At 32.8% G+C, this 27473-nt stretch overlaps 4 protein-coding genes and 1 long non-coding RNA gene across 6 annotated transcripts; 3 read left to right on the top strand and 2 right to left on the bottom strand.

Annotated features, from left to right (window-relative positions):
- The first annotated feature begins 1263 nt into the window (after nt 1–1263).
- Nucleotides 1264–3393, top strand: LOC108806621 (transcription factor LAF1). Its single transcript, XM_018578779.2, has 3 exons — nt 1264–1499; nt 1677–1806; nt 2681–3393. Exons 1-3 carry the CDS (start codon nt 1352–1354, stop codon nt 3189–3191), a joined length of 789 nt encoding a protein of 262 aa, XP_018434281.1. The 5' UTR covers nt 1264–1351; the 3' UTR covers nt 3192–3393.
- Nucleotides 3394–3450: 57 nt separating this feature from the next.
- On the bottom strand, nt 3451–4660 carry LOC108806622 (40S ribosomal protein S11-3). Its single transcript, XM_018578780.2, has 6 exons — nt 4525–4660; nt 4404–4444; nt 4220–4320; nt 3936–4080; nt 3755–3844; nt 3451–3649 (listed from the first exon to the last, which is right to left on the bottom strand). The coding sequence occupies exons 1-6, from the start codon at nt 4534–4536 to the stop codon at nt 3559–3561; spliced, it is 480 nt and encodes a 159-aa protein (XP_018434282.1). The 5' UTR covers nt 4537–4660; the 3' UTR covers nt 3451–3558.
- A 3910-nt stretch (nt 4661–8570) lies between these two features.
- LOC108811477 (remorin 1.4) lies at nt 8571–13895 on the bottom strand. The gene is made up of 5 exons (XM_056988393.1): nt 13622–13895; nt 13271–13312; nt 12932–13019; nt 9003–9084; nt 8571–8883 (listed from the first exon to the last, which is right to left on the bottom strand). The coding sequence occupies exons 1-5, from the start codon at nt 13740–13742 to the stop codon at nt 8689–8691; spliced, it is 528 nt and encodes a 175-aa protein (XP_056844373.1). The 5' UTR covers nt 13743–13895; the 3' UTR covers nt 8571–8688.
- On the top strand, nt 9681–11314 carry LOC108809244 (uncharacterized). 2 transcript variants are annotated; one of them, XR_001942800.2, is made up of 4 exons: nt 9681–10039; nt 10148–10196; nt 10267–10773; nt 11025–11314. It is a non-coding gene; the product is annotated as an uncharacterized LOC108809244 (long non-coding RNA). The 2 variants fall into 2 exon arrangements; XR_008935473.1 differs by having other exon boundaries at nt 9683–10196.
- A 10887-nt stretch (nt 13896–24782) lies between the features above and the next one.
- LOC108810605 (probable polygalacturonase) lies at nt 24783–26807 on the top strand. Its single transcript, XM_018582710.2, has 4 exons — nt 24783–25124; nt 25413–25536; nt 25635–25880; nt 26125–26807. Exons 1-4 carry the CDS (start codon nt 24783–24785, stop codon nt 26805–26807), a joined length of 1395 nt encoding a protein of 464 aa, XP_018438212.1.
- Nucleotides 26808–27473: the final 666 nt, after the last annotated feature.

Raw genomic sequence — 27473 nt, 5'->3', positions numbered from 1 at the left:
TTAGAACGTGTTGAGTCTTCTTCCGATATGAGATAAATATAAGAATGTGCTGCCAGTTTGTCGTGAAATGCTCATTAAATATCTCTTTTGTCAGATTTTACCAGACTTGAGTAGAGAAACTGCATTTTTGATAAAAAAAAAAGGTTTTTCCTTTCTAATTGATCTCTGCATGGCGTCGGTGAATTACTGAAAATGTCAACTAATACATGTTAAGAAAACTGATCGACTAGTTTGCTACTCGTTTTGTAAACCGTCTCAATTTTATGAAAATCAATTGAACTAATCAGTAGACCACTGAATCATCGGATCCGTCGGCTAATTATCTTGTAGATATTATTTTGATTTAGTAGAATAACATTAGCTATCGTTCGTTAATCGTTAATCCATTACGTACATCTAATGATAACTTTTATAATATCGGGTACTTTTGATAACATCTAATGATACTTTCTGTAACAATCAATCTAGTTATGTTACTACACAGTTTGGTCGTTTCAATAGCATTTGTTATGGTATCATTCAAATTAGACTGCCCATGTCGTCTCATGATTAACAATAAGATAAACAGAAAGAAAATTCAGAGGCTAATCAATTTTCTAATCAATTGCAAGCATTTATTTTTCGCAGATGAAAAATTAATTAGAAGTAACTAAATTACCCCACCAGCTACCCTAACGTAATTTGAAAAGGCAGGCAAAAGAATGACTAATTTATGAAGTTTATGTCTGATTTGGTAGAAACAATTATTTTGTATACTCAAATATTATTTAATTTAATTCAATACATTGTCGTATTGAAAATTATGACACTGAAATTCAAAAGGGTTTGGCTCCACCTAATAAAGATTTAGGTGCGGTGTTTCAAATGCTAGATATCATCTAATATAAAATATTTTCCGTCAATTGGATTCGAATCCCGGTCACTGGAGAATTAATATTTTGGTATAGCTAGAGATAGAGAAGAGAACCGACACGTGACAACACGTAATTAGTCTGAACCATTTCTGTGGAGCCAAGATACCTCTGTATAATTCAAAAACTCATTCAAAAAAATAATATAAAATATTGTTTTCAGAAAATATATATTTCTTTTCGTGTTGAACAAGCCCTCTTTCATATGAATAGTTCTACATAATTATGAATTAGATAACTCATTATTTATTGCTAATCTTTTTACTGTATTAAAAGAAAAACGTATCCTAAAAGCTGCCTATATATTTCCCCCACTTCGAACCACGTACAGTTTCAAAGATTGTCATCACCAATCTACATATATTTTATATACACTTCCTTTCAGTATTATACGTATATATTATATCTATAATATAAATTCAAGTAAATTACTTAAAAAAATGGTGTGTAAATCAGAAACATCAAACAGGAAATTAAACAAGGAGAGGCAAAGGAAGGGATTATGGTCACCGGAAGAAGATGAGAAGCTTAGGAGCCATGTGCTCAAATATGGCCATGTGTGCTGGAGCACTATTCCTATTCAAGCTGGTAAGTCTTAACTAATACTGTATCACATTATTTTCGGAGATAAGTAAAGAGTTATTAGGATAGGTTGTCTCGATATATTGCAACAAATATAAATAAATATTTTCCTTATAAGTAATTTTGGAATTTGATAAAGGACATGATCTAAACAAAATATTTAATTGGGTTTACGTAACTTAGGATTGCAGCGGAATGGGAAGAGTTGTAGACTAAGGTGGGTTAATTATTTAAGACCTGGACTTAAGAAGGGTGCGTTCACTAAAGAAGAAGAAGCCACACTTCTCTCACTCCATTCCATATTGGGTAACAAGTAAGTTCATTCAACTTTTGAAGTAATTGTTGGGATTGTGATAGCATATATTCAACTCTATATATTCAACTCGTACTAATAGAGTTAGATTTTTCTTTATATATTACACACTTTTTGTCTAATTATCCTATGTGGAACTTAATTTTATATTTCACATTCTCCCCTCCTCCCAAACTAGGGATCACATTCATCTTGTGTCTTACAACTGACTTTCCAAATCTTCTGATTTGATCTCTGTCACATACACTTCTCATTCCTAACTCATAGGATATACCATCCATCTCTCGAATGGTATTTACGTTTTTTTCCAGATTTTTGTCAATGCTCTGATACCAATTATTGGCATTATGAAAGCCTATATCCAACTCTATATTATCTGATTAGTACGATATTGTCCACTTTGGACCTTAAAAACTAGCTCGCATGAATTTACTTTTGGTTTCCATCCCAAAAAAACTTTGTAATAAACTTCTTTTTATATATTAGACATTTCTTGTTTAATTATCCGATATATTACTTAGTTTGATATTTCATTCTTGTTTAATTATCTGATATATTACTTAGTTTGATATTTCACTGTAATCACTGTACTTCAAAGTCAATTTGAAGTTACTTCTATACAAAAGAACAAAGAAAACTAAGTGAAGAAATAGGTTGAAACAATAGAAAATAATACTACTTTTGCCATCAAGAATTTTAAGAGTTAGGGTTTATGATTTATAGGGTTATTTCTTACTTGGGGCTTAAATTCTAAAATTTGATGTTTATATTTATGTTTGGTTAAATTTTTCAGAATAATATTGTATTTTTGTAATTTTGATATGAAACTGTATACTATTTTCCTGATTGTCTATATCTATGTTTGTTTTGCAAGATGGGCTCAGATATCAAAATATTTACCTGGAAGAACCGACAACGAGATCAAAAACTATTGGCATTCTTATCTAAAGAAGAGTGTACCATCCACAAAACATGAAACCACAAGAACCCCTCAAACACATTCCCCTCAAACACATTCAGTCACAAACTCAGTCAAGACCTTGGAAAGTACAACCGGGGGTTCTTCTTCCTTTATCAATGTGGGTGAATCATTTAGTACTAAAGTATTAAACTTTTCGCCTAGTGTCGTGTTCTCCGAATGGTTAGATCACAGTTTGGTTATGGATCAATCACATCAAAAATGTACTTATGTTCAAGAGCATACTGTACCGGAACAGAGGGAATTCGTTGGAACATTTGGCCAACGTTTTTACGAAAACAACAACTCGTTGGATGATTTCATACCAAACTCGGATTTTTTATTGGAGGACGAAATTGAGTTTTGTACTTCATTTTCAGACAGCTTTTTGGTCGACGCTCTTGCAAGTGAACAACGGTCAATGTGAATAAGAAGAGAGTCTATAGATGACGTTGGAGCAGTTAAGTGTTTAAATTACGTGCGTAGTAGCGAATAAAAGATTACATAGTTTTAAGTTAACTACTAAGCTGTATTTATTGTACATTATTGACATTCTAATTTGACATATAATAGAATCAATAAAGATCTTTTCTACTGAAATTCTTTAGCCACTAGGGTCAAACCGGGCAGGAAACTAAGAGAAGGCAATCGGAACGAAATCTCAAAATTGGGACGAAAATACTATAGAAGAGTAAACAAAATCAGTGCATTAAAATCTGAAACTTCAAGATAAAAGGGTAACAACAGAGTTTAGGTCTATCAAGAAACATAAACTAGCATAACAAAAAACACTCTTAAGCGCCAGTGAAAGCCTTCTTTGCGAAAGCAGAAGCACCAGCTGGGATCACCTTCAACACATTGAACCTCACAGTCTTGGACAAAGGCCTGAAGTTTAGCAACAACAATAGGAAAAGAAAAAATATTAAATGAACCGCTCAAAAACCAAGAATTTACAGAGACATTTACGATGATCCAAAACAGAAGCATTACCTGCATTGTCCAATGATGACATGGTCTCCTTCCTTGACACGGAAGCACGGTGAGACATGAGCAGGGATGTTCGAATGCCTCTTTTCATACCTAACAAAAGAAAAAGTGCAATCCTTTGTTTAAAAAAACATCAATGTATAAAGTAATACCGACAAAGATCAAATTTATGTAAGAACCAAACCTCTGATACTTCTTGACAAAGTGAAGGTAGTTCCTTCGGACGATAATGGTCCTCTGCATTTTGGCAGAGTGGCAAGTACCCGCTAAGATACGACCTCTAATCGAAACAGTTCCAGTGAAGGGACATTTACTGTCGATGTAGGTTCCTGTTCCGTAGGAAAACAAAACACAAACACAATCGCTAAAGAACCTAACTTTAAGGATATAATAATTTGATCCCATATCAAAATCAGTGCCTATAAATCTATAGAAAGCAGACTGACTGATCTAATAATTAAAACAAACCTTGAATGGCATCACGAGGAGTCTTGAAGCCCAAGCCAATGTTCTTCACGAATCTGTTTCCACCCTTTCCAGGTCTCTTTCCCTTTCCAGATATCTTCGAGCTGATTAAACAAACCAATCATATAATATTTGAAAAATATTTAGATATCATAATGTATTGAGTGAAATCGATTGGTAAATTCACCTGAGGAAGACCTTTGGTTGCTTTAGGAAAGCTTTCTCAGTCTGGAAATGGAACACAAAGTAAAACCTAGTGAGAATCACCAAGCGTATAAGAGAGTAAGAGTGAAAGAAGATGGAATAACCTGTTCCGCCATGGCTGCTCTTCTGCTCCCGTGAAAGCTTTGAGGCAAGGATGTAGGCAGCGACGGCTAGAGAGCTTCACGAAAGAAAATAAACCCTAAAGTCGAGAAGAGTGTTTATATATTACCTGTGACAGTAGCACATCCATCACAACTTTATTGGGCCCTTATATTTGAGCTTTAATATTTTTCGGCCTGCTTGATGATTACGTTTTTAATAACAGGTTCTCTTTTACGTCTTTCAATAAGCCCATGTAACTATTGTGTCTATTGCGTTTTGAAATCTGATCGGATCTTGAACCGGTATACCCAATGATCTAAAATAAATTTGGTTTAGATTTTATTAAAATCTAATATTTTTTAAAATCTAATAAAATCCAGAAAAATCCACTAATACCGGTTGAATCAATATATAATTTTTATTTATTATTTTTATAGTTTTTACCTAAAGAAAATGAAATGAACGATGGTAGAGACTAGAGAGTACCAAAATTAGTTTTCTGATTGAGTGTTAGTTTATTTGTGTTACCAACAATTTATTAATGATGTTTTACTTTTAATTTGTTTTGGATTTGAAATTTAATTTTATTATTTATATTAGACAATTAAATATTTGTGATTTTTAAGTCTTGATATTTTTTGTTAGATGTCATAACTCTTAACTTGTTACAGAAAAAAAATCTAAACTATTTTTTGATGTTTTATATGTCAAATGAAAATAAAATATAAGAATTAATGTTAAGTATTTTCTTAATATCAGAATTATTATTTTATATTTTTAAAATATTTAGAAAATATTTAACTTTAGTTTCTGTATATTTATTTTCATAGCTAATATATTATTGTATAATAAAAATAATTTATTTATTGATCTACGGTTCACCGTTGGTCGTCCTAAGATCCAGTGATCCCGAAAATCATCTGGTTCAGTGTCTAGATCACTTGACCACCAGGCAATCACTTGTTTTAAAACATTGCCATTAGGAAAAATATACATGAGTCATATCACCCAAATCAAAATATTTAACCGGGCCATTGTATGTGGTATTTAAAGTGTAACTTTTTTTTATCAAAGAAAGTGTAACTAGATTATAATCAAGTATGAAAGTTAAAAATTTGTAACCATTAACCGTAAAATAAAATAGTTATAATTTAAAAAAACCTCATAACTGTAAAAATAAATCTTCCCATGCATTCTTTATTTTTATGTTCGATTATTCACTTTTTAAATTCGTTATGTACTGAGTAAAAATAAATCTTATGTATCCGTATTAACATCTTAACCACAATAATGGTAATCACGCTATGCACATTGCACCGGTTCGGACTAGAAACTAGTGCACAGCTTGGGCGGCCGATGTGGTTAATAATTAGAAGGGTCAAGTTCATCAAATAAAACGATAGCAGGTCGCCATGTTATGTTCATTTCTCCAGTAACAGTTCTCTCTCCCATCGGGTTAATGGTGATTGAAAATGAGTTTTTCTCCAAGGTCCAAAATTTAATCTGATGAAGGCATTGATCAATGTCTCTCGATGTTTTCCATCTCTTATTCTTTTCTCTTGTTGTGAAAAAAATTATTTGTGGCAGATTGAAAAGAGTTTTGTCTTCTTTTCAATTTGTTATTGCAATCTCTAGTGTGGAATCTGTAACCATGGCTGATAACGAGAAATCTGATCTAATTATGTTGAAGCAAGGATCAAAAGGTAAGGAATTTATCTTTAACGGTTTTGCTTTGGAAAAAATTACCATGGAAGCTACTATGGTGCGTAATTTTTATGGAAATAGAAATTCAACATGTTCATTGGTGGAGTTTCAATAGAGATACAATTTTTTATTGTATGGTGATGTTTTTAAAATCGTTGAAAAATTGGCAGATTCAGTTACTAGTTCTTTCAGAAAATTATTAAATTAGATTATTTTCAATAATTATCTATAGATCTTATTTGGAATTTGACCAATGTTATATAACAGAAAATACTGCAAAGAAGAATTTGAAATTTCATAAAAAAAATGATATCGAGACAGATATGGTGTTACATGAAGAGAAGCAAGATGGTTTCTTCGTATTTTAGTATTTGTATTGTAATTTTCTAGAATCTTTGTGATTGGTACAACACAATTTATTTGTAAAGCACTAAATTCACAGTAATCAAGCTTTAGTGACTTTTTAAAAATCACAGCTCCGGAAATAATCTACAGCTGTGTAAGTGCTTTCTGGAACCAAATATTCAAATCATTTTTTTAGCTTTCCATAAAATCTACAGCAATAAAATCTAAAGCCAAAGCAAAAAGTCTACAACTTTTTTTTACATCAAAAATTTTAAACTTACTGCCATTACCAATCGAACCCTTAACTTTTCATTTGGTTGTGTTTTATCATTTTTTATATTTCTATTCGAATTGTATGGGTCTAATCTTTGTCAATGTTTTCAGATAACTTTTTTTCTTTTAATAATCAGTGCGCCAAACACTTTTGTATGCTTCAAATGTTTAGCCATGCATATTTATGCCTATTATCCATGGTAGTAGAAAAAAAACAGAAATTAATAATTGGGAATTTTTATTACAATTCATTTAAGAAGCCTTTCAAGGAAAAAAAGAAAGAAAAGGTGTAGAAATTACAAATGAGCGTACTCTACCCAAAATATAGCGAGACGTTACTTTAAGAGCGTACTAGATTTTGATCCGCGTTTCGAAAGCGCGGATATTATTTTTCACTTTATGAAATATATTATTTGTTTGTAATTATTGAGTTTATTTATTTTAATAAAATTTTCTTTATAATAAATTCAACATATAGAGTGTCTCTGGTAAACTATGTATTTCTTTAGTTTTATTTTATTCGCTTTTCAATCAACATATTTATTTGGTTTGTTGTTTAAATAAATTATTATAGACTTTGATCTTTGCACCTCCTCGGATGTATATTTTTAAAAATATGATGATATTTGTTTTTCATGTAATTATTAGGGTTTGGCAAAATGAATCCGAGAAATAGAACTGATACCAATTCGTAAATATAGTACCAAACCTGAACATAAATTGATTAAATATTCGAATTATTCAAAATTTTGTTAGTTAGAGAACCGAATCGGATCCGAACCAAAGTATTCATGTACCTGAATTTATCTAAAAATAGATTTATATACTTATATATTAATTATTTTTATATTTAACGTATATAGAACATTAAGAATGATACTTTTAAATTGGTTTAAAATACTTGAAAATATATATAGATAGTAAAAAACAAATATCTGAAATAGTTAAAGTATACTCAAATCACCAAAAATACTTAAAATAATTATTGATTTCGTATCCAAAATTTTAAATGAAACCAATTGATATGTTAAGCTTAGGTATTCTGACATATGTTATTTAAATTTATAGGTAATATATTACTTTATTTATAGATTTTGAGAAATTTAAAATATATAGTGATTTAAAACTTTAAAAACAATTTAAATAGGTTATCCAAACTCAAACCAAACCCGCAAAGATCCGAATCAAACTCAAACAAAAATTTAGAAACATCCTAATAGGACTGAAATCTTTGATCTCGAAAACCCGAAACGCAAACCGATCAGAACCAAACCCGTATGGATGTCTGAAAACCCATCCTTAGTCATTATTATATATCGTATAATTTCATCATATAATTAATCGTATTTTATATGTACCATCATATAAGTAATCATATAATTATATAATTAATAGTATTTAATATGTATCATCATATAAATAATTACATATATTATATTTTAAAAACTTAATATGAAATATAAAAATCATAATTTGAGTTGGTATTTCAAATTGGGCTTTGTATTGTATTTTTCTTATATATATTGACAACATTCTTTTATAAGGGACTTAATAATTTAAGCCCATTATTTTTTCTGTTTAATACTATTATTTTTGTTTCCAAATAAATTATTTTTTTTAAAAAGCTTACAATCCATGTTTCCAAACACACCAAATTTTTTAATGCTCTTATCCAAGTATCCAAACACACCGAAATTGTACTTCAGCTTTAATAAGATAGATATAACTTACCATCTTGCCAAATTAAACCAGCACCAACCACATAAACCACAAAGAAATTTTTTCTTTCATTTCAAGTTAATGACAAGTGACAACCATTAAAGCAACATCAAAATCCACATAACTCAAAAGCATCCAAATAACTTTGTTGGGGCAGTTCCCGTGGCTCGGTACTTTGCAGCCATTTCCTCGGCCTTGAGAATCTCTTCCCCACGTTTAGCTTCGGTCATGGCTCTCTTCTCTTCAGCTTCTTTGTGAATTTGAGCTATTTTGTTCTTCATTTGCTCTGCGTACTCGGCCTTCTTCTTAATGAGTTGTTCCTGTTATCATTCCGATTTCAAGGGACTAAATTAGAAGAAATCTAACAAGTGTTATCATTTTATGTAATAAAATAAAAGAACAAAATATTACAGGTATAACGACTAATAATCCTGTTTACCTCGATCTTTTTTAGCTCAGCTTCCACAGATGCTTTCTTGCTGTTTTCCCAAGCTCCAACTGAAGAAAGCTCCTTCTGAGCTCTACGTCATATATATAAAGTTATCATGTTAGATTATATACATACGTAGAAAGAGAAATATTCGAGCTATTGCTTTCGGCTCTTTTGAATGTCAAAGAGAGGATCTATCCGTGGACTGTACCTCCAGCTGGGGTTAGGTCTGTGTCTTTAATAGACCCGGATTAAACATTTTTTCTCAAAAAAAAAGAGAAACAAAACAAAAGTTTCATAAATTTATTAAAGACCTTAGACTTCATTTGCTCTCTCTTCTTTTTTGCTCACAAAAAGAAGAACTCAATTATTTTTTTTGTTTGTAAAAAGGCATTCAAATTAAATTAAAATATTACATAGTAACCAGCCCAGTCACACAGTAAATTCATGGGCCTCGCCCAATATCTAATACAATAAAGTTGGGAAATCTGACTCCTTAGACTATCCACGACATCTTGGTGAGAGAGGCAAACGACTACACCTGTCGACACCACACTGGATTGTGTGTCTCACGCGTTCAGCCCACTCTCGGCATCTGCGTCCGTTGCGTCAACTACACGCGATTTGTGCTTTTGGAGACCGCTGAGGCCCACGAGGACTTCATCTTTTGTGGTCCACGTGTTATCTGGGTTCTTCGTTCTTCGTTCTTATTTGCCGTCCTCTTCACATACGAAACAGAAACGTCTCACAACCCCTTCAATCCGCCATTAATTCTGGGTTTTTCCCTTGAGTAATCAACCTCTTTCATTAAGATTTTGCTATCTGCTTCTTCGATTCCACTGAAACCGCCTGAATCTCCAACTATAAATATCAAACCTTCTAGCATGCGCAGTCGACCTCACACTGTATTTGAATCATTCTTCTCGGCGTCTCTTTCTCTCTCGCAAATCAAAAACCTCAACTGTCAAGTCCTCTTTTTCGATTCCCATAAACATTCTTCACGTTTCCTCAAGAGAAATTCTCTGCTATTTCGAGTTCTGTTACATGTTTAGATATATAACTTTATTATATCCTTTTAAATACATTTTATTCAACTCCACGTTCTGACGTCCGTTTGCTTCACATCTGTCTTTGTTATGGCTTCTATCTTCTAGCAAATGCCTCACAAATCTATGAGGAACTTTCCTGGGATTACTTTACAAGGTAAGAAACAAACAAAACTTTTCACAACTATTTTCAATGGAGTTTCCACAATTGTTGTCTTTCTCTGCAGGTTGTGGTCTCTGTATTATAAACGCATCTAATCATATACCTCAGAAACGTTGAGAAGCTTTTGAGTCAGAAAGATTCTACAAGTTGTTCCCAATTCTATTTAACAAGATCTCTGGTCCTGTCTTGATTCTTGTCTGAAGGGTAAAAGTACCTGAAGATGATTTCCAAGAAGTAGGTGATGGCGCTCTCTTTCCTTACAACTTCGAGATCAGACCACATTAGGATAAATCTCAGCTCTTGACCTGGAAGAATCGCTAAGAAGATGACATGAAGATGGTTCAGTTTAAAAACAACAAGAACGCAAAGTATCCCTCATGAGCCTCAACATCATTGCTGCTTACAGGGATGTAAGCGTGTGTGTTACGCCTTAGCTCTTGAATGCCATAATAAATACGAAGCTATAGGTCTGAGCCAAAAATTGTGATAGCCACCAGCATAAATCTGACACTATTCATCGCATCAAGTAATGTGTTGAGGGGAAAGAAGGCATCCCTCCCCTTAAACAAAGGTAACAAATTACTTCTTTACTTAAAAAAAAGGAACTGCTAGGGAAGTCTCTTGAACTTTTCAAGCTCCTATGTTCTTCTTATCTCAGGTCGTTGGAGTTGTTTCTGGTTTAGTCTTCTTGACATAGAAAATTGCATCTCCTTTCTAATGTGTTTTCTTATGTTCTTCCCGTTACTTGATTAAATACTTGGTTTGCAAGCTGATAGTCTAAGCAGTTATACATAACACTGATTAAGTTTTTTTTCTTTGCAGGCCCATCTACGCCGGAAAACAACTCGCTGATGACAAGACAGCAAAAGCCTACAACATTGAGGAAGCTCTGTTCTGCATCTTCTCCTCTGAGTAGTAACTCTTATTTCTGGGTTTAGTGTATACTGAGGCATTCAGCGAAGCCCCACTTTTGGCTCTACTTATGTTCGAATAAAGCAAACGAATATTACGTTTGACCAAAAAAAAAAAGCAAACGAATATTACAATGTACATTAAACTGTAAAGCATATGGCTGTTTCTGCAAACCCAGCTCAGAGGTTGTTCTTTTTCTCTTTCTTTCTTCAGTCATCAAGGATGTTATTAAAATTACAGACACAATCAAAACTCCCCTTACTGAGGATTGAGCTTGACTTTTTCAAGATAATGAAGTTATCGATCCATTTTTGTCTACTAATAAAGATTTTCTTTGAGAATAGCCAAGATAAAAGACTGTAAAAGTATAAGCATAATTTTGTGAAAGAAGTTTTTTGTTTGTTTCGATCATCTATATACTGTAAAAAGTCTATAAATTAATAGTATTGGAACCGTTGTATTTTATTAATTTATAGAATTATTAAACTATAAAAAAAACTTTTTACTTTTTCAGTTTTAAATATACATTTTTCTAAAATAAAAAAGATATTAGATTTTTGTATATACTTTTTTTAATATATTATTTAGTTATATAAATATGCCTCTCCTTGGCGTCAGTGAGTATCGTTAACAAAAACAGAGCAAGACAAATACAAGCATTTTGATGAGTTTGTTTCTTATAACTCCCCTTACTGAGGATTGAGCTTGACTTTTTCAAGATAATGAAGTTATTGATCCATTTTTGTCTACTAATAAAGATTTTCTTTGAGAATAGCCAAGATAAAAGACTGTAAAAGTATGTATTCGCATTGTTATCTAAGCATAATTTTGTGAAAGAAGTTTTTTTGTTTGTTTCGATCATCTATATACTGTAAAAAGTCTATAAATTTAATAGTATTGGGACAGTTGTATTTTATTAATTTATAGAATTATTAAACTATAAAAAAATCTTTTTAGTTTTCAGTTTTAAATATACATTTTTCTAAAATGAAAAAGATATTAGATTTTTGTATATACTGTTTTTAATATATTATTTAGTTATATAAATATGCCTCATAGAGTATAAATGTGGTTTTATAAATATTTTTACTACATCTCATCAAAATATATTAATTTTTAAAAAATATAAAGATAATTTTATTGTGAATATAAAAAAAATAATATAATTGTTTATTTTACATGTATAAAATGTATTGTACATATAAATTTTTAATTTTTGATTCTAATGGAACCATATGTTTTTATAAGTTTTTTTAGAAAATTAGTATTTTATTATTTTATAGATTTATGTTATATTTGAACCTGTCTAACATGGTACCAGAAAATTTATAGTGTATTAATTTATCGAATATTAATTATAGAGTTCGTATTATATGTTATTGATTAAGTTTGCAAGTCTCACGATTCTTTTTGTGAATTACCTTTTGGTCGATTGTATAATACATTCAGAAGCATAGTACAATACTACTGTAATCACACCATTGTTAGATACAACAAAAACATTTCATAAAAAAATACAATATCAGCAAATTAAAATATATATTTGAATAGCATAAATAGCAAACAATCCGCGCGAAGCGCGGACATACCATTAGTGTTCAATAAAATAAACCAATCTAATTTTTTAGAGAAACTCAGATAATTGAATCTAAAGAAACCCTTCAAGGTTAAAAGAGAAATTGATCGTCGCATGCAGAGAGCAGACGAAGGGTAGAGAGATTGGCGATGATTTTAGTGAGAGACCTATCTTCCATCTCCTCAGTAATCCGATCAAAAATTGCAACTCAATTCTTTGTTAAAGAAAAAAAAATACTCACTTGTTCTCCACTTTGGATTTCTCAGCCTCTTCCCAAGCTTTGATGAGAGACATCCTCTTTTCTGTCTCGAGTTTAGCCAAAACATCATCTTCACACCATTTATTTTACACACATACATCCACAAATAGTCAGAACTTTTTCTTCAATAGTAATAGTAATAATAATAATAATAATAATAATAATAATAATATTTTTTTTTTGTGCAGCTGAAAAGAATAATGCGGAAATTTACTGAAAAAGATAAATTCACCGAGTATGCTCTATTACCCTATAAAAAGAATGTTTTTTTTTATAATTTCTTGATTATGTAATAAATAAATACGATCTTCTACTAATTACCTCGGTTAACTGAACCTTCTTTCTTCTCTTCCAAAGGTTCTTCTGCAACGATAATTAAAAAGATTAAAATTCTTGCCTCCAAAATTCAGAGAAAAAATAATATTTGCCGAAAACTATTTGGGCTGATAAGTGATAACAGGAATTTAACAACAATTTAAAAACTAGTAGAAACTACATAGCTTTCTAAATTATTGTGAACAAAAAAGGAGAAAATAAATAATAATCAGGTATAAATTTTCGTTAGCTAGAAAGAGTTGACATGTGGTGCACATAAAAAAGGGTTGAGATATAAACAAATAATAATGGTTTAAGTATGTCTTTTTCTTTGAAATATAAATGATTATATCTTACTTGCAACGATGAGAACAAGAGCTTTGGAATCGTCAGTCTTCTCCTCCGAGGACGGTGGTGAAGGGTTTGAAACGGCGGTTTTTGGCTCTGTTACTTTTTTCTTCTGCTCCTCCTGAGTCATGTCGTATTGTGGTAGATTGGTAGCTACTGGTTATAATATTACGACCGAAGAATAATCTTAGAACTCTTTTTGATTAATGTGAGGATGAAATAGGGATTCGACTATTTAATAGAGATTGTGAGATTAACTGTTAGATACGAAAACTGAGCTGGATTAAGCAATGTCCTGTCTCTCGTTGGCGTATAATGACTTTCTAATCCTTTTCTTTTTTAATACAATCATTCGTGACAGAAAATGAAACATGTTATCATTTTATTGTAATGCACGACCATTACTTTTTTTTTCTTTTTAATGCACGACCATTACTGTTTAGTAGTTTACACAAGTTTCTAAAATGCACCCAACTAATAATGATATCTAAAAACTCAGCCATTTCTTTGTAGTATAATGATATATCTCTTTTAATTCCTCAGCTGTTTTCTTTTGAAAAATTTAGAGTTATTCTTGAGTTTCCCTATGGTAAATTTGTAAGTTTAGCAACCAATAATATTTTGTTATATTATATTCTATATATTTTTTTAATTTGTCAAATTATATTATATTTTTAAAATAAAAAAGTAGAAATGAATAAAAAATAGTAGCAGCTGCAATTTTTCTTTTAAAAAAATATTTTAACGCTGTCAGCAAAACACTAGACCATAAATCATATACCCTAAACCTTTTGGTAAATCCTAATCCATTGGATAAATTCGAAAACCCTAAATAAAAAGACTAAACACTAAATATTTAAGAGATTTTACCCTTGATTTTAACTTTGATTATAACCCTTAAACCCTTGAATAAAAATAAATAAAAACATTAAATCTTAAACACTAAACTCTAAACCTTTGAATAGACCATAAACTCTAGGACTTATGAATTTTTAAAGGGTTTAGAGGTTATGCTTAAACATTTACTGTTTAGTGTTTTTGATTTAGGATTTAAGATTTATCCAATAATTTAGGATTTACCAAATGTGTAGAATTTAGGATTTAATGTTAGTGTTTTGCGGATGGCACTAAAAGTATAAAAAAGATTTTTTTTTACAAATATTATTATTTTTTATTTGTTTTTACATTTTTATTTAAAAACATAATATAACTTGATAATATTTTTTTAAAAAATATTGAATATGAAATAACAAAATAGTATTGGTTGGTGAAAAAATTGTACTATTCTATCCATGCTGAGTCCTACGAATTATTCTTGGGTTCACCTCCTATGTAAACATATAAGTTTATCAGCAAATAATATTTTGTTGTTTCGTATTCAATATCTATAAAGAGATAATAAAAAAAGAAACAAAATATTATCAACTTATATTAATATTTTTAAAATAAAAAGATAAAATAACTAAAAATAATAGTAATTGCAGTTTTTATATTTCTAATGCCATCAGCAAAACACTAAACCTTAAATTCTAAATCTTAAATTTTTGGGTAAACTCTAAAATCCTTTGGATAAATCTTAAGCCCTAAATCATAAATATTAAACAATAAATCTTAAAAACACTAAACCCTTGATTCTAATCCCTAAATATTTTGATAAATCCTAAATCCAAGGGTTTATGGTTTTTCCAGGGGTTTAATGTTTAAGATTTAGTGTTTAATATTTAGAGTTTAGTGTTTTGCTGGCAGTATTAAAAAGTTTTTTTTAAAAAAAAACTTTAGCAACTAGTAATATTTTTATTTATTTTTAACCTAGGGTTTAGGAGTTAAGATTAAGAGTTTAGTGTTTTTAAGATTTAGTTTTTAGTGTTTTTGATTTAGAATTTATCTAAGGTATAGAATTAGAGTTTACCCAAAAATTTAAATTTTATGATTTAGGGTTTGATGTTTTGCTAACTGCGTTAAAATATTTTTTTTTTGCAACTACTACTATTTTTATTTATTTTTATCTTTTAAAACATAAAATAACTTGATAATCTTTTTTTCTTTTTATAAAAAACAAATATGAAATAACAAAATAATATTGGTTGGACCCACTGATCGGTGAATCCAAGAATAACTCAAATTTTTTATGCAAGTTTTAGTTTTATTTGATGATTAGTATCATTAGTGTTCTATTGTCTATTGTCTATCGTGTTATTGATTTTCTAAGATGCTTTTCTTTTGATTTCTCAGACTCTCCTATATACGCCTCCAAATTAACTGAGTTCATATGCTCATAAGAACCATACTCCATACATCAGTGTTTTTCGAATATCTTCTATATGTTTTATTTTGTTCATGTTCGAATTCGTTTGCTCCTCAGTGACTCAGTGTAATCAAGTTTTGCAGGCTGTATGAACTGGTTATTAAATAGAATCCAATAAAATGTATTTTGAATTTTGAGTAGGATATTGAATTCGTTTACAAAATTTTGGTCCCCTATAATTTAAAGACTCTATTTTTCAGAAATTTATAATACATATTATATTAACAATTATGACTAGAGTTTTAAAATGTTATTGTAAGTGAGGTCTTTGAGTACATTCAGATTACAGTTCTAAATTGACATGATTTATACCAATCTGGCTGTGGGAAAAGAATAGTTGAACTTTGGTTGGGAAGTACTTGAAGTTTAGTTAGTTGTGTGTGTGTCCAATGTTTTCAAATGTGGACCGAACTGACGGTTAGACTAAGCTAAATCGAGAATAAATCCGAGTTGGAAAACTCAAATAAAACTTAACTTGTAAAAACCGTTGCAACCCACAAAGAGTACTAATTAACAAGTGTTCTCGCGCGCTGATAGAGATGCATTAACAAACTAGTTACTTTTCCAACAAGTTGACTCTTTTAAATCGTGATTTGTAGTTTATAGATTATAGGAATAAAGTTAAATTAAAAAAGGATTGTTAAAATGTTTCAGTTGTATTCGAAGAAACTACTAAACGTGTAAGACGAAAGAAATCTTCTAAATTGGTTCTTCATATCAATGTCTAGTTGGCCAACAGCTTAATTTAGCAAAGTTTTAACGACTAGAAATGAAGTTCATCTCTTCTTGCTTTTAGTTAGATGTGAATGTTACATTTAAAGATGGACAGTCTTAATTAAGAGTAACTAGATTTTGAGCGCTCGGTGGAGCGGTTGTCAATTTTTTTATTTTATTTCTTTGTTTATACTAAATATTATATATGGTTTACAATGTGTGTACTAATATAACATATTTAAAAATAACAATATGCTTAATTACATCGAATAATTTTTCTGCGTTCTTATGATCAGTATTTATTGGACATTATATAAACAAATCAAATATTTGTATATTTAGCTCATATAAACAAATCAAACATTTGTATAATTAGATTTATGTATAAAATATCTAGAAAATAAAATTTCTGAACATGAACTGATATATCCGTACAAATGTATTTTAATCTTTTATGGATCAAAATTTATGATAATGTATAATAAAATTATTGTATATATAATTCAAAATATATGATGCTATATATTTTATACTTTCAACGTTTATCATACTGAACTTACATTGTGGTATTATTTATATGAAAAATATATGTGACATAGTATATTTATATATAAATGATTATTTTTAATGTGACTTTTATTTTTGGTTATTACTAATAAATAATAAAAATATTATTACATATTTAAAAATAATATTGTTCATTAAATATTTAAAGCTATGTTTATTAATTATTTCCAAACACACACATATATAAGAAAATAGGAAAAATGAATAATATAAGTTATGTTTATTAATTAGTGTTGCCAAGCTTTTTTATTTTGAATTCGATTTTGGAAATGTATTAATTAAAAAAAAATGACAAAAATTCATAAAAGATAACACATATTAAATAGAATTTGATTTTGAAAATGTATTAACTAAACAGAAAAGACAAAGCATTTTTAAGAAAAGCACATTAAATAACTGAAAAAGATAAATATTAATATAAGAATATTAATTAAATGATCAATGGCATACCAATGTAAATAACACTAAAAACTAAAGGGTATTTTTAAAGTGTACTTCTATTTTAATAATAGAAATACAAATTTGAATAATTTTAATAATATATACTTAAGTATTTGATGTTTTTCATAATTTAAATAATAGATTTTAATCGAATCTTAACAAAAGTAGATTTCATAATATATTTCTTATTATCATATTAATATTTTCAATATTTATTAATAATAAAAACAAAAAACACATCAAAAGAAATCTATATAACATATAAATAAAATATAAAATAATTTATTCATAAGTTATTAGTATAAGCTTTCATAATATAAGTCTAGTTAGTTATAAATATTAGATTTTTTATATGCTATATTGTGATATAATAGACGACTTTTAAATTCACAAATATAATTATTCAAATTAATAAATAAAAATTTTGTTTTAAAATGTTATATTAACAGTTTGTAATAAATATTAATTTACATATATATATTTGTACTAATGATAATATATATATATATATATGTGTGTGTAAATTAATATTTATTACATAACTGTTAATATAACATTTGAAAACAAAATTTTATTTATTAATTTGAATAATTATATTTTGTGATTTTAGTCGTCTATTATATCACAATATAGCATATAAAATCTAATATTTATAACTAACTGGACTTATATTATGAAAGTGTTATACTAATAATTTAGGAATAAATTATTTATATTTTATTTATATGTTATATAAATTTATTTTGATGTGTTTTTTATTTTGTTTTTTCTTATTAATAAATATTGAAATATTAATATGTTAATACAAAATATATTAAGAAATCTATTTTTTTGTTAAGATTCGATTAAGAAAATCTATTATTTAAATTATTAAAAACATCAAATACTTAAATTTGTTATTTAAATAAAGAAAAAAACAAAAAAAAATATTCTTAAATATACAATAGCTGACCTAGGCGATGGCGACGGCGACAAAACAGGCGACCCTCTGCTCACTGTGACGGCGGATCAAGGGGAGGTGTCTCCGCGAGGGGGAAAAGCTGGCCTTCCGGGACCGGGTTCTCCGTGGCAGAAATCTCCGGAGATGGCGTTGCTCCCTCCTTCCGAAGCTGTTGATGGCGTAGTCTCGATTCAGATCCCTGACGAGATTCTTGCAGATCCTAACCCTCTATGGAGGTGTTTTGTGGTTGGGTACTTCATCGGTGATGCTCCCCATGTTGGCTCCATCCACGCTACAGTGAACAGACTCTGGTCTTCTCCAAAGATGGGAAGCAGAATCGATGTGCAGTTCCTTGACAAGACGACAGTCCTTTTCCGGATTGAGAACCCACAGATGCGAGCAAGAGTGATCCAGAGGCGCTATTGGCACATTGCTGATATCCCATTGGTGGTTAACGAGTGGTCTCCCGACACGGCTCAGCACCCCCCTGACCTCTCTGCCATGCCGCTATGGATTGATTTTAAAGGTGTGTCGAGTCTCTTGTTCTCACATAAGGCTTTGAAGTGCTTGAGTCGAGCAGCAGGAAATTTTGTCAAGCTTCATCCGCATACGGAAAAGTGTACAAGGTTGGATGTTGCACGAGTTCTCGTGGAGGTGAATCTTACCAAACCTCTGGTGGAGAAAATCAGTTGTTTGGATAGAGATGGAAAGACGGTGATGATTGATGTCTTGTATCCGTGGCTGCCACCAAAGTGTATCATATGCAATGGTTGGGGTCACTTAGGAGCTCACTGCAAATCTAAAAAGATCTCAGTGATGCAAAAGGGTAAGGAGGTTGCGACTGACTCAGGAAGTGGCTCGGATGTGGTGATAAGTGGTGAAGGATCAGTGAGTTTTGACTTGCAGAAATCAAAAAGCTCAATGTGGTCCAGGAGCTTTTACACGAACTAGAGGGTCTACCTCTTACTTTTGGAAGTAATGGTGTCAGCGATACACAGGGGAAAGAGGTTGAGGATGGGGATCCTTCAGGTTCAGGGAGTTATGGAAAAAGGCAGGAAGATTGGGCTTTGGTGGGACGTTCTGATACAGATGACAAGAGGAGTTCCGTTGATGAGGGTCAGGGTAATGATGTGTTGATCTCTCCGTCTCGCTTCAGTGTTCTTGCTGATGATGGGGAAGAGGAGGATGATATTGTGGTAGCGGAGGAGGATGTTGGTACAGAGAAGGGGGAGGATACAAATGCTGACTCGGATATTGAAGAGGGCGAATTGGTTGTAAAAGAAGATAATACGAAGGCTAAAGACTCAACTAAGACTGCCCGGCTTCGCACTGGTGCTAGTTTTAAACTGAGTAAACAGATTCCAGCACGTGGTAAGGATCCAAGGGGTAAGAATCAGTCCACCACAAGGAAGACTTCCTCACGGAAGTTATAATGTCGTTTTTCATCTGGAATATGCGGGGGTTCAACTCGCCGCGCAAACATAGAGAGCTTCGTAGATGGGTTCAGCAGGAGAAGTTTTTGTTTGGTTGTTTATTGGAGACAAGAGTTCAATTTGATAAGGGTGCTGCTTGTTTGGAAGCAGCTTTACCTGGTTGGACAGCTATGTCAAATTATGAATATAACCCTTTAGGCCGCGTCTGGTTCTGCTGGTCGGACAAGGTGGTGGTTACTAAGCTTCATAGCAGTGCACAGGTCATCACTTGTGCAGTACAAATCCCTGAGACACATGAGCAGTTCGTTTGTTCAGCGGTTTACGCATCAAACTGTGAAGTGGAAACAAGAGGGCTTTGGTTGGAGCTGAGAGGAACTCAAGCAGCTTACAGCCACTTAAACTTGCCTTGGATAGTTGCTGGCGATTTCAATACGACTCTCTCTTCCGGTGAGCACTCTAGAGGATGCTTATCCAGCTCTAGCCAGACAGGGATGACGCAGTTTCAAGAGGCTGTTGGAGACGGCAATCTAACTGATCTTGTGCACTCTGGAGTGATATTTACATGGTGGAATAATCAGGAAGCAGACCCTATAGGCAAGAAACTGGATCGAGCTCTCATCAATGGCTCTTGGCTCCAGACGTATCCACAATCTTCTTGTAGATTTGAGGCGGGGGGGGGGATATCAGATCACGCAAGATGTGTGGTACGGCTTTCAGGTGCAGTAAATGAGACGAGGAAGCCATTCAGGTTCTTTAACTATCTAGCTGAACACCAAGACTTTCTGCCCACGGTCAAGAGAGTATGGGACGCAACCCAACCTATACATCACTCACGTGTAGCATTGAGCAGAATTCATGCTAAATTAAAGCTCTTAAAGTATGATCTGAGGCTGCTCAACAAGACGCATTATGAGGATCTTCCTGCTAGAACAAAACAAGCTTTTGAGGAGATGTGTCACTGCCAAAACTTAGTTATGCAAGACCCAACTCCGGAAAGTGTTGCAGCAGCGTCTGTAGCTTCTGATCGATGGAATAAACTGGCACTTATCGAGGAGAAGTTTTTTCGACAGAAATCCTGTGTTAGGTGGCTAGGAGCAGGTGATCATAACACAGTTTTTTTTCATCGGGCGGTTCAGACTAGATCCTCGAGGAATACAATCTCTTCGCTTGTCACAGAGGATGGAACAGTTCTTACAAATCCTGCAGACATCAAAAAAGAGGCAGTGCTGCATTTCCAGAGATTTCTCCAAACACAGGAGCAGGGAACTGATGACGATCCAGGACCCCTACTGCAGGAATTGCTATCTTACCGATGCTCAGAGGACTCTGCTGCTTTACTGGTTGCTCCGGTGACTGATAAAGAGATCCTCTCTGCGCTTCATGCTTTACCTAATGACAAGGTCTCCGGGCCCGATGGCTTCACTAAGGAGTTTTTTATTGCTGCATGGTCGATTGTTGGCAAGGAGTTTATCATTGCGGTACAATCATTCTTCCTCTTTGGCTTCCTACCTACCGGTATCAACGCAACAGTCCTAACCCTCATTCCTAAATCGGTTGAAGCGAAGACCATGAAAGACTATCGACCGATAGCCTGCTGTAACTTGTTATATAAGGTCATCTCAAAGGTCCTTGCGCGTCGGCTCAAGACTATCCTTCCAGATGCCATTGAGGTTAATCAGACGGCGTTTATAAAGGGGCGACTACTGCTTGAAAATGTCCTTCTTGCCTCAGAATTGGTTAATGGTTATCACAGGACCTCCAACTCCAACAGATCAACAATGAAGTTTGACATCTCAAAAGCCTTTGATACTGTAAAATGGTCTTATATCACGGCAGTGTTGCAAGCTATGGGCCTCCCCTTGCAATTTATTCTCTGGATCAGAGTCTGTATTTCAACGGCTGCTTTCTCTATTTCAGTAAATGGAAGTCTGGAAGGTTTTTTCACAAGTGCAAGAGGGATTCGACAGGGTTGTTCATTGTCTCCATATCTCTATGTCATCTTGAATAATGTCCTCGCCAAGATGTTAAATAAAGCAGCGGAAGAGCAGAAATTTGGTTATCATCCTCAGTGCAGTGAAGTGAGACTCACCCACCTGTGCTTCGCTGATGACATTTTAGTTTTCACCGATGGATCTGTGGGTTCTCTGCGTGGAGTTATGCGGGTAATGGAGCAGTTTGCAATGGTCTCTGGGCTTCATATCAACGCCTCTAAGTCCTCCCTATTTGCTACTGGAACGGCAATAGCCCCCCTGCTAAGTGAAGCTGAGCGTGTGGGGATCAAACTTGGTACTCTGCCGGTCAAGTACTTAGGTATGCCGCTCACCACCAAAGCTTTAACTAAGCAAGACTATGAGCCACTGATAGACAAGGTCAGAAGTAGAATGTTGTCGTGGCGGAATAAATATCTATCATATGCTGGGCGGCTACAGCTGATCAAGTCCGTCATTACAAGTATTGTAAACTTCTGGAGTCAAGCTTTTATCTTACCCAAAGCTTGTCTGGATACAATAGAAAGCATGTGTAGTGCATTCTTATGGTCCGGTTCGCCTACACAGACACATAAAACTAAGGTGGCTTGGGAGGATCTTTGCTGCCCTAAGGAAGAGGGAGGGCTCGGTATACGGAAGCTGAGAGATTCATCAAAGGTCTTTGCACTTAGCTTAATCTGGAGGATTTTTTCGAACTCAAGCTCACTTTGGGTCTCTTGGATCCAGAGATATCTCTTACACCAGAACTCGTTTTGGGAAGTAAGGGAGGATGGAAAAGGGTCTTGGATATGGAGGAAACTCCTAAAGCTCAGAGCGTTGGCATATCAATTCATCCGGTTTGAGGTTCATGATGGACATACTGCCTACTTTTGGTATGATGATTGGCTGCAGATGGGAAGACTCTTGGATATCACCGGTGAAGTGGGCACCTACTACCTTGGAGTCGCAAGGAACGCTCGAGTAAGTGAAGCAGTTCGGGATCAGAGTTGGAACATAAGGGGGCAGCGAAGTAGACACTTCCACGCTCTTCATGATCGTATCCAAAATGAATGTGTGCCAATGGATGGTAATGGAAGCGATGTGGTGCTCTGGAAGCATGCGGAGAACACTTACAAATCACACTTTTCATCAAGTAAGACTTGGGATCAAATCAGAGTGAAGAAGGATAAGGTAGATTGGAGCAAGAGTGTATGGTTTTCTCAGGGAGTCCCTAGATATGCATTTATTGTATGGCTGGCTATAAAGGATCGTCTATCGACTGGAGTGCGTATGAGGGCTTGGGGTATCCAACAAGGCTGTGTGTTGTGTGGGGAAAGGGATGAGACGAGAGATCATATCTTTTTTGCCTGTCCCTTTACTTTCACTGTTTGGAGCAGACTTGCAGGACGATTGTGTGGATCTCAGATCAACCCTGATTGGGGACTCACTCTACACTTTATCACAACAAACGACCTCAGCAGTATGGACAAGATTCTTCTCAAAATGGTGTTTCAGACATGCATTTACTACATGTGGAAGGAGAGGAATGACCGGAGGCATCAAAGAACTTATCACACAGTTGAGCGAGCTATTAGGATTATTGACAAGGCCATCCGAAATCGTATTACATCTCTGAGATACAGGCCGGACCATAATCTAGCAGGTCTGATGCAAAGATGGTTTGAAGTTTTTGACTACACATAGGTCTTTTGCGCTTACCTGTATATAGCTACTAGCTTATAGTTTAGTTACTTTCCCATCTTGTAAATGATTATTCTTTTACCATGATCAATAAATTTCATATTTCATCAAAAAAAAAAAACAAATAAGGTAAAAAGTTCAAGGATAATTCAATTTTGTACTTCTATTTTAATAATATAGATGTTTTCGACCAAAAATATATTTAGAATACATCTAAAATGTTAATAAATTAAACTGAAAATATAATTTGGATATTTTCGATTTTGTCAAAGGTATAAAATGATTAAAATCTAAAATTTAATAACATATATCTTCAAATCTAATGGTCAAAACGTAAATGTGGTAAGAATTTGGATACTTTTCCAATTTTGTCGAATGTATAAAATGATTAAAATCTAACATTTAATAACATATATCTTCAAATCTGGTGGTCAAATGAAAAGGTGGTAAGAATCAGGCTATAATGAGAGTAGTTATCCCAATATTGTAGATGTGGTCAACTTTAGAATTGTATTATGGATATAAATGTACTAAATTTAAGAAATGTATAGGGCTTTTTGATTCTTACTTCCTTTTTTAGTCATTTCAGTTATTTTATAAGCAAGCTAGTCAATTTAAAATATTATAATTTATTAAGAAATTATCTACGTGCTTAATTTGGAAAAAGAATACTAAATAATCCTTATTTGGCATTCTTATCTTTTTAAAATCTGTTGTCCAAAAAAAAAAATCTTTTAAAAATCTATAAATATTACTCTGCCGAGTTACTTTTCCACAAACAATCAAACCAGAAGGAAGACATTCTTCTGTTTTTTCTTTGCTACTTCAAATACCTCAAGGTAAAGAAAAGTTCTTGTTAGAGAAACACTGTTATATATTTTCTGTCTAAATTCGTAGAGTTATATACCCGCTAATATGTATTTTAAACCGCTCTGTGGATGATGAATGTTGCGTAGCTTCTATAATTTTTGATAATAACAAAATCATCTAATACAATAAAATATCGAATATCCTTATGAAAGTATTAGTTTGATTAATTTCATATCCAACATCTTCTTAGATATTAATCTTTCTTCTTGCATGTTTCTGTTATCTTGTGTAGATGATTAGGCTATTGTTTGGTATATTAGTCCTTTTGGCTATATTCCGTTTCCCGGCGATTGAATCACGTAGCCAACATCCTTTGGGGAGTTCCGGGATTGAGTTTTCTGCATTAAATTGCCGGAAACACAAGGCAGTGATAACCGATTTTGGAGGAGTTGGAGATGGGAAAACTTCTAATACGAAAGCTTTCAGAACGGCCATAAGCAAGCTCAGCCACCTGGCAAGCGACGGTGGAGTTCAACTCGTAGTTCCTCCTGGAAAATGGCTCACCGGAAGTTTTAACCTAACAAGCCATTTCACATTGTTCATTCAAAAAGGCGCCACCATCCTTGCATCTCAGGTAACTCACTATGTTCTATACGGTTTTAGACCCAAAAAACTATGTTCTATATGGTTTGTTCAATTTTATTATTATAAAGAATAGTAATAGTAACCATAGTAATCTATAAATCTAGAAAATATGTTACATTAATGTTATAGTATCGTAAATAAATTTTCAATCAAAGCAAAATTGGTAGAAGATCTGGCTTATTAGTTTCTGGTTTGGCTTTTATTAGATCCGGTTCTGTTCGATTCATGAAGATTTACTGTAAATTAAGTTACTGATTCCGGTTTTGACAAACATCAGGATGAATCTGAATGGCCAGTGGTCGCTCCACTGCCGTCGTACGGAAAAGGAAGAGATGGAACTGGAACCGGGAGATTCAACGGTCTCATCTCCGGTACAAACCTAACAGACGTGGTCATCACTGGTAATTTTCCAAATACATTCACTACAAATTTCCGGTTCGCACCATAAACCGGAAGGTACTAATATATCGAACTTGGACTCTAATTCCGATGATAATAGGTAACAACGGGACGATCAACGGACAGGGACAGTATTGGTGGGATAAATTCAAAAAGAAGCAGTTTAAGGTGACTAGACCGTATATGATCGAACTCTTGTTCTCCAAAAATATTCAGATCTCCAACATCACTTTGGTCGATTCTCCGTCGTGGCATGTTCATCCTGTCTACTGTGAGAACGTCATGATCAAATCAATCACCATTATCGCTCCCGTTACTGTCCCCAACACGGATGGAATCAATCCAGGTACTATCCTATGTGACAATGTTAATTCATATGTGCAGACCGGTCTAGCTAATGAAACATATATGTCATCAACCCGAAATTTAAAACAATATATGATCATAGATTCCCAGATTGTAATAAAATATTAATTTTTTGCTAAATTAATTGTGTTATAGCCTCCATGCTTAAGTTGCATTTTTTAAATACACTATATGGTTTTGCAAATTATCTCACGTGGCATTGTTTCTTGTTTGGTCTTTTTCAGATTCATGCACCAACACACTGATCGAAGACTGTTACATAGTCTCCGGAGACGACTGCATCGCCGTCAAAAGTGGTTGGGACCAATACGGAATAAAGTTCGGAATGCCCACACAACAACTCTCGATCCGACGGCTCACATGCATCTCCCCGAAAAGCGCAGGAATAGCCTTAGGAAGCGAGATGTCTGGAGGAATCAAAGACGTCAGAATCGAAGACGTGACACTAATCAACACCGAATCGTCCGTCCGAGTCAAAACCGCTGCGGGACGTGGCGCATACGTCAAGGACATTTACGCAAGGAGATTCACGATGAAGACGATGAAATACGTTTTCTGGATGAGTGGAAACTACAACCAGCATCCTGACGATGGGTACGATCCCAAGGCGTTGCCCGAAATTACTAACATCAATTTCAGTGATATGACGGCTGAGAACGTTACCATGTCGGCTAGCCTCGATGGGATTGATAAAGATCCGTATACGGGTATTTGCATTTCGAATGTGAACATAACTTTGTCGGCTAAGCCTAAGGAGGTGCAGTGGAACTGTACTAATGTGGCTGGAGTTACGAGCAGAGTTAAGCCTGAGCCGTGTAGTTTGTTGCCGCAAAAGAATGTGGACTGTAAGTTTCCATCTGATTTGATTCCGATTGAGAGTGTTGTCTTGAAGAAGTGCTATCTTTGATATCTAATCCTTATATATTAATTGAAAAACATTACAAACTTGTTTTATAACTACGTGTCAGCATAATAATAAAATTCCAGTTTTTTAGAAAATATGTTGATCCATCTTAATTTATATTATATTTTTATTAAATTAACTATCAAATTGATAGTACACAAAAAATTATTCTCTCAATTTCCTTAAATAAAAACTACAGAATAATGATTAACGTATATATGACAATTAATGATTATGAATAATAAATATTTCATAATATTTTTCGTATCTTAGTTCTTTTTTGTTTGATTTTATATAATAAAAGATATTAAACAATCACATTTAATCATATAATAATAAAAATTAGATTTTTTCTTAGATGTTATATTTTAAATTTTTTAAACGGCTAAAAATTATTAGAAATTTTAAAATACCACTTTGAAAATTTTGATCAATATCTTGATTTGTTTTTGTTATAATAAGACAAAATATTAAAATAAATTTTTATTCAACAAATATTCAAATTAAATAATACTCTCTCTCTTTTAAAAATATACATATTTTAGACTTTTCACATATATTAAGAAAACTCGTTAAATTTTGCTTGTAGATGCATTATTTTTTGTGATAACAATTTTCCATAATTAGCCGATAGAAATTCAATAACCACCATTAATTTTTTTTAAACTT

The sequence above is a fragment of the Raphanus sativus genome, chromosome 6 (genome assembly GCF_000801105.2).
Source record: "Raphanus sativus cultivar WK10039 chromosome 6, ASM80110v3, whole genome shotgun sequence".
NCBI lineage: Eukaryota > Viridiplantae > Streptophyta > Magnoliopsida > Brassicales > Brassicaceae > Raphanus > Raphanus sativus.
The sequence above is the reverse complement of the archived record's forward strand: the minus strand, read 5'-3'. Positions and strand labels throughout refer to the sequence as shown.